Source organism: Thalia democratica, chromosome 3 (assembly GCF_965202585.1).
Source record: "Thalia democratica chromosome 3, ktThaDemo2.hap1.1, whole genome shotgun sequence".
Classification (NCBI taxonomy): Eukaryota; Metazoa; Chordata; class Thaliacea; order Salpida; family Salpidae; genus Thalia; species Thalia democratica.
In genome coordinates this window covers 30,674,199-30,687,134 of record NC_139167.1, presented here as the reverse complement: position 1 = coordinate 30,687,134, position 12,936 = coordinate 30,674,199, and the positions used below count along the sequence as shown (strand labels likewise).

At 25.5% G+C, this 12,936-nt stretch overlaps 1 protein-coding gene and 1 pseudogene across 1 annotated transcript; one reads left to right on the top strand and one right to left on the bottom strand.

Moving 5' to 3' along the window:
- Positions 1-1,810: 1,810 nt before the first annotated feature.
- On the top strand, positions 1,811-7,414 carry LOC145831780 (thioredoxin-like). Its single transcript, XM_082939117.1, has 3 exons — positions 1,811-1,945; positions 3,681-3,798; positions 7,260-7,414. The coding sequence occupies exons 1-3, from the start codon at positions 1,830-1,832 to the stop codon at positions 7,332-7,334; spliced, it is 309 nt and encodes a 102-aa protein (XP_082795243.1). The 5' UTR covers positions 1,811-1,829; the 3' UTR covers positions 7,335-7,414.
- Positions 7,415-10,685: 3,271 nt separating this feature from the next.
- LOC145832167 (ubiquitin-conjugating enzyme E2 2 pseudogene) lies at positions 10,686-11,360 on the bottom strand (annotated as a pseudogene).
- Between the last annotated feature and the right edge of the window lie 1,576 nt (positions 11,361-12,936).

Here is a 12,936-nt window from a genome sequence, read left to right as displayed (position 1 = left end):
AGAGCTTGATTAGTTGAACTGTTTTAATTTCTAATTTAAAGGCTTTATACCAAATACTTTTTAGATTAAAACTGTTAGCAGTTTATTCGTATATTTTACTGATTGTTTAAAGTTGTTAGAGATATTCTCAACACTAAAACTTAGATTTAAGATATAAGTACTAAGTTTTGTAGGAGTATAAATTTTAGGTACAATTCATTTTTCTTTACAAGAACAAAGTATTAAAGGTTTTTTTTTTAATTTAAGTGTCAGCTTTTCAAATCTGATACAACATCAACAATCACTGTATTTATTTAGAGTTTAGGATTTATAATTATGTATCAATTTTAAGTACTAGTCAAAATACAATAGTAAACAATTTTTACTTATTTTAATACTCGTGTTATTTTAGCGTTTCATTAGAAATTTTAATAAAACACACAATGCTCATCTTTTTTTTTAAATCTTCTGGTTATTAAGTTTTTAATTAGTGTAATTAAAATGAACAATTGTGTTTAGTGATATATTGTAAATTTTCAAACTAGAACTTTATTAGATATGACACTTAATTTAAAACTTATCACTGAATTTGTTATGTTAAGGGTATAGGAGGGGGGTCAATCACCTTTTTCACAATTTAGTCTTATTTGAATGAGTTGTAACTAAGCTATGAGTTGCTTTTTGCAGATTTTTAAAGCTCAAAATATTTTTGAGATAAAGCTGGTTGAAGTCAAAGACTACAATATTACTTATCAAGACCCCCCAATACCTAAAATGACTTTTAAAGAGAATTTCCTCATTTTGAAAAAATGTCAGGCTAAATTGGTCTCAGTCAGGCTAAATGAAAAAAAATTTTGCGCACGAACCCTGTTATTATATTTTTCTTATGAATTATGAAATACATTTAAACTGTTTTTATTAATTCTGTCAATTTATATAAGAAATAAAAGTTAATATTTATGTGTAAAAATTAAATAGATTTTAATAAGTTAGTTTTATATGAAATTGTTACATATTTTAGCTTTTTTTCTGCAAACAAGAAATATTTATAGGTGTGATGAAAGTGTGTATGTGTAATTAAAAAACATACATGTTTGTATATGTAAACTTCAGTAAACTTTCTCCTTCATGAATGTCAATATTTGCTCTGATGACTTGTCTTTTTCAACAAACAAAGTTACAGCCCAAGTTGAAAGCTACTTGTTTAAATAAATCTCAAGTTTTATAAACACAATTTTGTTTTGTTAAAAATCAGTTGTGTTCATATTGACACTACTTAACAACTATAAACCAGAGCTGCCATCATTTGTTTGTTTGATGTCATGTGGCTTTTAACTTATTAAAAAATGGAAATGGTGCTATAAACCATACTAAAATAGTTTTAAACCAATAAGTTTGTAGTCGTTTTGTAGAATTTTAATCTTGACACTATGAAAATGTTTGGTTCATATTGTTTAAAATGTTTCAAACACGTTTAAACATCTAACAGCAATTAAATAAAAATGGATATTAAATCAGTTGAGCAGTATACAAAACACTTTTTTAGAACAAAAGTTAGTTCTTTCTTTACAGACAAAATGTAAAAACAGTAAAAAAAGTTGTTCACCATTATAAGTTTTTAAATAACATTCAGTTTTCTAACAGCTAATATATAATTAAAAATGTGTATTAAATCAGTTAATCAGTAAACATGGCAAAAATGAAACTATTGTTAAATATTCCTTAATTGTACTTCAAAATAAGCTTAATTATCATTAAGGAATAAAATGTAACACTAACAACATTATTCACAATTATTTGGTGAAACACAATATTGACAATGCTTTATTTCAGCAAATATATAACTTATAATGGATATTGAATCAGTTGAGCAGTACAATCAGCAGTTGAAGGCTGCAGGAGAGACCCTTGTTGTCGTTGACTTCCACGCTCAGTGGTGCGGACCCTGCAAGCAGATCGCTCCCAAGTTGGTTTTTGGAAAATTGTTTATTCATTTTGAAATATTTAAACATTAAAACATAAATTGATGTAGTGAAGTTTTTTATTTTTGTATAAAATAAAAGGTTTTTTAAAACATGTATTAACTGCAGTCTGTTTGCCACAATATATGTTTAATTTTTTGAAAATGTTTTTCTTTAAACATTCATCAATTTATTTAATTAATACAACATATCATGTAATCAGATTGCTCCAAAAGTTTCTTTTTTGATTAATTAGATGTTTTAGTAACTTCTCTGTACGTTAACAACCTTTTAACAATTTTCTTAATTTTTTTCAGTTTTATTTTGGGTCCATATAGTTGTACAGAAATGTTTTAAAAAACATGTTACATCTTAAAAATTAATTGATTTTTTATTCTATAAAAGGTGTTGAATACTATAAATTTTAAGCTTTAAAATAAGAGCTAATATTATTAGTTTTAGTTTATTAAAAACAATATAAAAATTTTTTTACTTCTAGAGGAAAATTAATATAGTTAAATCTTTAAGGACTAAATTAATAAACTTTGTTTTGGTAATAGACTTAGAGCTAATGCTAATTTTTGTAAAAGAAGATTGAACAAAAATTACTTATTTTAATAAATTTTTACATGCTAAGTATTGAAATTTTGATAGGGTACAAAAAATCTATTGTATAGATAAACAAATTTTGCTTTCATCAAAATGTTTTTTATTAAGAAAAAGATTTTAAGTAGCTTTAGTGTATTTTTTTAATGTGGTTATACTATGAAATAAAGTGTTTTACCTTAAACTTCATTTTAAACTAAAAATAGACTCAAAAACAAGTACTTTCAAAAACTTGAAAGAAATTTTAAAAATATGAAGAAATTTTGTCAAAAACCAACCTTCTAAGAACTCCAGATAGTTTAGGAATTTTGCCAGTCTTTTATAGATTAGATGATATACATAGTTTTAACCGGATTTTAAAAAATTCTGAAACCATGATAAAACCAAAAGTTCGAGAATTGAAAAAAACCTAGAATTTTGAACATAAGTTACTAAAATTAAAAAAAAAATATGTTATTTTAAACAATTTTACTTGTTAAGTAATGAAACTTTGATAAGATACAAAAAATCTATTGAAAAGGTATTTTTTTGTATAAAAAAAAACAATGTAAAACACATTTATAGCTTAACAGTATCTTATTAAAGTTGCTGTACTATTTAAGATTTTTTTTTAAAACTAAGTTAAATTTTGTACTAAAGTGGACCAAAAAATTTGAAAGAAATTCAGAAAACTTGCAAGATATTTAATATAAAACCTTTAGCAACCCTGTTTCAATATTTGTTATTTAAAAAATAATTTTGTTAAAGAACTTGATTTTATAATATTAACTTTGTAATGTTAAGAACATTGATTTTGAAGGATTTGTAAAAACTCGGGATGACAGTTTTTTTGATTCAAAATTGTTAAAGCTATATCTTCTTGATTTTTTTTTCTAAAGTTGACCAAGTTGTAAAAGTCTTTTTCTTTATTTCTCTGGTGTTGTATATTATAGTTACAATTTTTTTATTAGTAACTTTCAATTAATGGTCAATTAAGTTGAAACTGTTTTGCTTAACAAAAAATCATCTCTAAATTTAAAACTAAAGATGTGTTGTTAAACATGAAAAGCTGAGTATGTAATGTAATTTATCAAAGTCATCTTGCTCAACTAGTCTCTGTACTTTCATCAGAATTCATTTATAATATATTAACAGATTGAAGCAGTTTGTCGAAGAGCACCAGGTCATCTTGCTGAAAGTCGACGTTGATGATGCTGACGACGTTGCCAAGAAGGAGAAAATCACCGCCATGCCAACCTTCTTCTTTTACAAGGTTTGCATTTGTTTGATTTACTTAATTGTGTTTTTGTATATACTAGTACTCTGCTTACTTGGATGTATAACCTTCTTCTTTTACAAATTTTTTTGGCTGTTATGTGTTCAAATATTTTTAATCGTATACATTTCTTTCTCTGACCATATTATGGTTTCCAGAACTAAATTTAATAGTCGCCTCTTTGTTAGATATCACCTTTTGTTTCCCCTAATAAAACGCATTTTGGAAAACCCCGATTAAGGCCATAGGGGGGGTAGAAGCCATTTTTTGACCAAAAATAACATATAGACTTATATTATAGTAAATTTCATAATCTTTCAGATGCTTTTTTTAGATTTCAAAAATATTAAGTAACTTTTTTTTTATGACCGGTTATATAAAGGGTTGTCTTTATAAAGGGTATATAAAGGGTAACTTTAAAGCCGTTTTTCTCGAGTTTTTAAAAACGGGCTTTAAAATCTATCTTCTCCTTCATTTTTCAAACAATCTTCTTCAAATTTTCAGGAAATGTTCCTTACATTATGAGAAAAAAACGTTATTTGTGAATTTTAATAGTTTTAAAAAATAAAAATTTTATGACAAAAATTAAAAAAAAAAAGTGATTTTTTATCAAAAAATTTTTTTTTTTTCAAAAAAAAGGTATTTTTACTTGAAATTTTTTAAAGTCACAAATAACGTTTTTTTGTTATTGTATAAAGGATAGACTGTAAAAGTTTGAAGAAGATTGCTTAAAAAATGAAGGAGGAGATAGATTTTGAATGCATTAGTCTTTTTTCGCCGTTTTAGTTTTTCCTTCCCCATAAGGAACCTGTTATGCGGCCCGACTTTGGCCGGTCATATCTCAAAAACTAATTCGAATTTTTAAAAACGGTAAAAAGCAACTTGAAGCTTAGTAAAAACTCTATAAAATAAGATCAACTTGTAAAAATTATGGCCTAACCCCCCTATGGCCTTAATAGTAATGTTCAAGGTGATTACTTCTTCTTTTAAAGTAAAATAAGAATTTAAATTAGTATATGTATTTAGCATGCATCTCTGACTTTACAAGAAATGTATATTTTCATAGGTAACAAAATTTTAATAGTCATGTGAATACTATTAAATAATTGTTTTAAATTTTAATAATTAAAGTAACTTCCGTATTTTGGGAGGTGATTTAGTTAATGCTGTTATATCTATTTGATACAGTTATAAGGATATGCTGAATTTCAAATAGTATTTTGACAATACTTTAGGTTTTTCAGAATATAAATACTACGTCTAAGTTTTTGATTTTGATAATTGTGTTAAAAGGTTATTTCAATTCATATTAGACAAAAATGTCTTCAGTCAGTAAATGTCAAAGTTGTAACTTTTTAAAGGTTGTCCAATGAATTTTGTTAAATATTAGATAAACTAGTAAGCTAATTGTCGTATCTTAAGTTCATAATAAAAAGGAACTAGTTTTGGAATATACTTTTGTTCGTAATAAACACTAACTATTTTCCAAAGATACTTTAGTTCATAATTAAAAGTAACTAATTTCTAAAGATACTTAAGTTCATAATAAAAAGTAACTAATTTCTAAAAATACTTTAGTTCAAATAATAAAGTAACTAACTTATAAAGATACTGGGTATTTTTATGTGGCTTATATTATTGATCATGTATCAGTTTACTTTCATGACATGGAAATCATGTTCTTTGTCATTAAAAATAGAGTACAAGTTTCTCAATTTGTAAATTTTGAAACAAAAAAACTTGACTTATTGATTATAAATTTAAGTATCCTTATTTTATAATGAAGTATTTACTCTTATAATATTTGAGTAAATGTATAAACTAACTAACTTAATCCAATGTCCTTAAATTATTAAGTTTAGGCAAGTTTTAATTTTTTTTATTTTAACAACATAAGGAGTTTGTATGCCTAACATCCCCTTTGAAAACTATGATAAATATTTATAAAGTTCTAGGTATTAATGATAAATAGGCAAAATATTAATAAAAAGTTAGGTTATAAAAGTAGTTTAGTTTTTACAATTATTCTTAAAAAAAACTTTTATTTAAATACAGAAAGTTTAAAAATAAATTTGGCCTAATTCTAATACTGTTCATGTAATATTAGCTCTTTAAGAATTTTAATTGTTTTATTTACAAAATTTATGCATTACAAGTATATGAATAATAAAGTTGTTTTATATGATGTTTTTACTTTGTACCTTGAACTGATATTGATAGAAAAATAATTTAAATGTTTTATTATTTTGTACGTTGAACTTGTATTGATAAAAAATTATTTAAATAGCTTATTACTTCGTACCTTGAACTTGCATTGATAAAAAATAATTTAAATGTTTCATTACTTTGTACCTTGAACTTAAATTGATAATATGAGTTAATTTTAAATAATGTTTTATTTGTACCTTGAACTCTAATTAATAAAAACAATTTATTCTTTACTTTGTACCTTGAACTTTTATTGATATAAAATTTAGTTTAGATAATATATTTATTTGTACCTTGGCATTAAATTGAAATAGATAATGTAGTAAAAAATATTTTGGGTTTGTAGCTTGAACTTATGTTGATCAAAAATGTTTATTAAAACAGCATATGTGTACTTAAATAAACAATAAATAATTTTATTTTATTACATTTTCAATATGTTAGGGTGTTAAAATCAGAGACACTTTTTTCACTTGAAATTTAAAGTGTATTTTTGCTGGGTAAGATTAAATAGGGATGGAAACTAAACCTGAAATTTTACAATTTAGGCTAGAAAAACCTGATATATGAGAAATTTCGAAAAAACCTAGAACTTTGCACAAAAACCAGGAATTTTAATTAATTTTTACATGTTGAAGAGAAGAAATTTATCATAAAGATAGAAAACAATGTTGTCATTATAATTTTTTTATCAAAAGACTTTAAAGTAGCTTTACAGTTTTTTCAAATGTTGGTATACTACTTGACCTAGTTATTAAACTTAGTTTTTACCTTAACTATAAACTATAAATAGACAAAAAAACGTGTAATTTCAAAAATCTCAAAGAAGTTCGAAAGCCTAGTAGAAATTTTTTAAAAACCAGTGGTAATACAAACAAAATTTTGCTTTTTTTACAGTTTTTTAATTTGTTTTTAGTAGTCTTAATTTTGTACTTTTTTGTTAATTACAATATCTTTTATATATATAAATGATAAATTTTATGGCTTTTTTTAGAAAAAATTTTTTTTATAAAATTTAATTTAAGTATATAAATATTGTTTACTGCATTATTAAATAAATAGTTTTATTAGTTTAAATAAATTAAAACCACTTTCAACTATACACAGGTAGGTAAAAGTAACTATTATAAATTACAGTTTGTAGAAGTAAATACAGATTTCAATCAAACAATCATTAAAACTTATATTTCTATAGTATTAATGTTAATTGATTAATTAGTTAACATTATTGAATATTAATTTTTCTACAGGGAGGCAAGAAAGTAGGTGAGATGGTCGGGGCCAACGCGCCCAAGTTGGAAGAGTCCATCAAAAAGTTCAAATAAGTTAAATATTTAAAATGTTCTGACATTCGTTACATTGTAAATTGAAATTATGTTTTTATAATAAACCTTTTGTAAGATAACTCGTGTGTTTTTGTGTAATTAGATCTTGAATTTGAAATTAATAATAGCTACATGTCATAAAAAGTAAACAACAAACTGTTGATTGATTTAATGTTTATTGCCCTTCAAAATGTGATATAACACGTCATTGAGGTGTAAAACTTAAAGAGAATTTCATAAGTTGTTGATTGATTTACAACCGTGAATTTAATTATTTTCATATTAACAAGGTTTACTTATTAGAGATTTTGTCTCCAATCTATATTAAGATTAAACAACTTTTATAAAGTAAAACAGAGGTACTAGATTATACGTCATGTAATAAAAATAAAGTTTTAAATTATTTCATACCTGTGAAATATACGTAAATTAAATATATGCTTAACAAAGGTCAGTATAGCTTTATGTTAAAGTCAATGAACGATGTTAAGTTCATACTAGTGATGAATAATTAAATCTCTTCAATGCACTTGACTTACTATACGTCTGTTACGTCATTAAGTGCATGATTATTATCTTTATCACCTTACCGAGTGTGGTGAACACTTTCTCCGTTTTTTGCAGTGTTAAATTTATTATAAGTTAGATGCTATTATTGAGGCAACCTGTAAATACGTGCTTAAATAAAATTTAAGTTTGTTTTATTCCATCATATGACTAATAATTGTGGCAAAGTCTTATTTAAATCATAGCCCGTACGCCCACACTGTTTAAATTACTCTATTTTTGTATTGCTTCAAATAATACAATAGTAATTTATAATGATATAAATGCACCTTTTAACAGCTTGATTTATCTAAAAGTTTAATTTAAAAGTTAATTTTGCACTTCCTTAGTTTAACCTAAAGTTCAAACAATTCCCTTCAAGCTAACTAAAAACCACACTTCATTTCCAACAACTATTATTTTGCGCTATTTTCCAACGATAATACATTATAAATTGTATTTTAAAGATGGCTTATTGAAATACTATGAGCACTGTAATACACCAGATTCAATAAGAAATACCGGCTTAATACAACATATTTAACACTATTGTCATCGAAGCTTGAGTAATAAAGAGCGTCTCCTATGAAAACATTACATGCTTGACAAGCCATTAAAAACGCCCTTTGTGCGCTATGCAAATAACAATAGCTTCCTACACAAATATTATTGTTGTTATGATTTACTTAATTGCTAAGGAAACTGTTTGTATTATGTTTTCTTCGCGGCTTGTAAAATTTATTTTCTAGATTGGTAAAGGTTTTTTTACAGTACATAAATTCTCTTAGTTGAAGATTTGCTGAATTTTAAAGAATATTTTTATGGCTTTTGGGTTTTTATATCATAAATTAAATTAAAAAATTTTGAATAAATGATCTAAAAGAGAATGGCTGAAGTCTCAATTTTATTTCGCACTAAAAACATCTGTATAAGATTTATTTAGTTTACAACCCGGCTGATAATTAAGTGTTTCAACTAATATGTAATGTATATGCAGCTTAAGTTTAGTGTTTTTATGCACGGTGCTAAAACTAAATTATTGGTCAGGGCTTCGAATGCTTACTACAATTTTAGTTGTTTCTTTCGGGTCTGCGTGCAAGTGTCTTAAACTAAAAAAAAATTGCTATTTTAAGTTGTTTCTTACATTACTTATGTTATAATTCAGTTTTAACCATTATAAACATTTTGTTAATAGATATAACATCAAGTTTCCATAGCTTAAATTACCTGAAACTATAAATAACTGATATGTATACAGAATTTTGTGACACTTCAATTTGAATTAATTTAGTATTTAATGTTTGTTTTTTTAATTCTTTTTATTTACAGTAGATTACCTCGTATGTATTTAAAATAATTTATATAATAAATTGATTTTTATTTCCAAAAAGCAAAGAATAACTCACCTGTTTTGCAACGGTAGGTAAATAAGTTTTTTTAATGTTAATAAGTTAGAACATAATGTTGTGACATAATTATCAAATTAATTTTGAATGCGTAACAACGATTTAGTCTTATGAATCAGTACTTCTACAAATTTTATGTGAGTGCTTTATATTTTTATTTTGTTTTACTTTAACATAATTTAGATATAATAATTACAAATACCATGCAGTTTTATAACAGTAGGATTTAACAGTATGTCTTGTATCTATATTAACCATTATTCTACAGCATTTATTCTTACTTTTAATCAGTACTTATTTACACATACATTAGCTTATATTCTTTTCTTACAGTATTAACTTCTTTGCAAAGCACCGTTGAAGTGTGTTAACTCTTCGTTTGATACTCAGAAAAAATGTGGCAGTTTGATAAAGAAAGTTTATTGTTTAAGTTAAGTTGTTATTTAAAAATATAAGTATCATCTAAACGAGGGTTTTCCAAAGTGGGCCAAGTGAAACTCACACTAGATATTTTGGAATTGTTGATGAAGAGCAAAAAAAGGTCTTAATTGCTTTAAGTGGTGATTTTTTGATAGAGAGGGCAATAGTTTTTATAACTTTTTCAAAGGGGGCCATTTGAAAAAATTGTTTGGGAAACCCTGATTTAAACGTTTGAATTTTTAAATCTATGTTACCGCAGTTTGTTAACACGCTGATAGCTAATTCAGATTTTGTAAAAGTTAATTTACATTTTAAAAGTGTTAAAGAAGAGTTGAGTGTGTTAATCTATTACTTTTCTACCATCAAATTTTTAAAACATCTAATAATTGTTTTATCTAAACTTACAATTTAATTATATTTTTTGTAACAAAAATAACAGTTTTATTATCAATTTTTTTACAAGGGCTTAGTTTTAAAAGTTTAGAAAACAAAAACTATTTTAGCCATTAAAATAAAAAAAGAAAAAATCTACACTATAGAGTTATTGAAACACCACTAACAAAATAATCATTATGATAAAAAGACACCATGTTTCAATTGCCGTAATCCTACATTTAATAACTTTCTAGTAAATTCAAACAAATGCTAGTTTTGTGAATAAAAAAACAAATTTAAGCAAAACTTGAAACCCTTTAACTTTTTAACCATCATTGCGATCATAAACATGTTGCACGAAGCTTCTGAAGCATTAAGTTTTACTTAAATAAAAAAAACTTGAATTGGTTACTCAAAGTATTTCGTTTCATGCAGCCTTGTTCACAACTCCCCGTTTATATATAGAGACAGATCTTTGTTTTATCTAAAGTTTATTTTATCGAAATACTACTCAACTTAAGAACATACTAGCTGTTATATACTACATTACATATTATAAATATAAATGCTCAATTAAGTTACGGTATTTCTTTCAATGACGTCACTAAAAGTCAGCTTCTTCAGTTGCATACTTCCTTGTCCATTCCCTGCAAACTCTGTCGTGTTCTTCGCGATTGTTGACGTACTGAGCTGCTATTTCTGGCACAAAACAGTCATCAGGGTTGCAATCGGTGAGAAAAGATTGAATTGACAGCAAAACTTTCTCTATGGTCAAAGACGGGACCCATTCAGTACGAAGTATGTTTAAACTGATATAACCATCGCTGTTAATATTGCAATGGTATATTTTGGTCTTAAAAGTAACCCTCGGTGGCCTGAACGGATATTCAGCTGTGAAACTCAAGTCTAAAATGAAGGTTCCGCCTTCAAAAGGAGTTCCCGGAAGTCCTTGAATCATCGCCTCCCATTCAAACAAGTTGTCTTCTTTCAAGTAAGCGCTTATGTAACCTAATGGGCTTAAATTAAAATCCTTCAACTCTTTCTGAAGTCTTCGTTTTGCGAGAGTAACGTCATCTACAGAAACATTCTTTACAACTTTGCATTGCACCGACTCGTTAGCATCCAAAGATGACATTTTTTGCTGATCATTGTCAGAATTGCTCTCAGTTTTAGCAAAGGAATCATAAGGAATAACTAGTTCTATTTCAGAGTTTCTAGCTTCCACCAACTCCAACTGGTTGAGTTCGTTTTCGATTTTGTTTATTTGATCGGAAGACATTTTAATCAGTATATAAACTAATGCTGCGTATTGTATAAAAATGATAATATTAATTTGGTCTAGTTTTACTGAAAAAAAAATTATTCAAATTACTGTACAAAAAAAACATCGAGGAAAAACTACCAAACTTGAGCCTGTACTTTTGTATGCCGTGAAACAAGCTCAATTAGAACAATGTTTGATCATACCTTAGCGGATTATCATACAACAAGCTTTTGATAGACTAAATTTTTCCAGCTTTTCAAAGTTACACATTTTAGGGTTTTTGTTTAGTTAAAGATTAGGTTTAAGGTAAAAACCTGTGTTAGAAAGTATAATGACATTGAAAAGACATATTAAAACTTCATTAAATGTGTTTTTTAATAAAATTATTTATGAAGCTGACAAAAAAACATGTCTAGATGATGAAGTTTTTGTGTCAAATCGAAATAATTCTACTTCACTTATAGTTATTTATAACCTTTTTTGTTTAAAAGTCTTGTTTTTTTTTGAAAATTTTTTTAATTCTAGTTTTTTTTTTAAATTTGAGGTTTTTTAGCAATCCTCTTTAGGGTATGATTTTGATTTTTTAAATATTAACATCTCCAGCTATGAGTCAGAACCTATTTAGAAAATAAACAGTATTTTAGGACTCATTGTAAAAATTTCTTCATAATATCTGAAGATGTAGGCAATAAAATTTAGAATCAATTATTAAGTTGTTCTCTGTAAAATTTATTTCTTTCCTATTCGTTCAAAATTTCAAATTTTAAAGAAGATACTTTGTTTTGATTTCTATTCAATAAAAGTTATAAACGGCTTGACAACCAAACACAACATTTAAAGAAAAAAAAATTAATTAAAAAGTTGCATAAACCATCCAATTTTCAAAACACTTCTACACTAACCTAAATTTGATAAGTAACTGCAAAATAACTTATTTTATGTAAAATTTTAGGTGTATAAGTTATATAAAAACAAACTTCAAGTAATCTGATATTTTTTTGCAATTTATTAAGTTAAGTTAGAAAAAATTTTAACTCATATATTTTTTTATTTCTTTATCTTTGAATTTTTTATGTAAAACACTATCTTAGAAAGACATAATAGATAGCAAATCAATGTTTTGGTATTAATTAGTGTTAATTGTTTATAGCAAAAAAAAAAAACATAAAAGTACTAACCATTGAAATCATCAAAAGAAGGTAAAAAAAAGTTATGTGTATTAGAACTACTTGTTAGAAAATATACTTGATTAGGAAAAAAAAATGTTTTGACCTGTTCCAGTTTTCATCCAAAGCTGTAAGTCCTAGCTCTATTAGCAGGAAGTATTGTTTTTAAATGCCCTTTGCTCAAAAACTATTACACTTTATGTATAATATTAATACACATTATTAATTCTTACTCTTCAAAACCCTTATTAAAGGTTGCCACCGGTTTTTGAGAAATTTTTTCCAGGTGTTTAAAAATACACACTCTTGGGTCTATTTTTAGTTTAAATTTATTTTAAAAATTATTTAAATCAAAACAAAAGCCTTTTTTATTTTTTTGTACAAATCAGTAGTATATTTTTTATATATATATCTAAGTTGTCAAT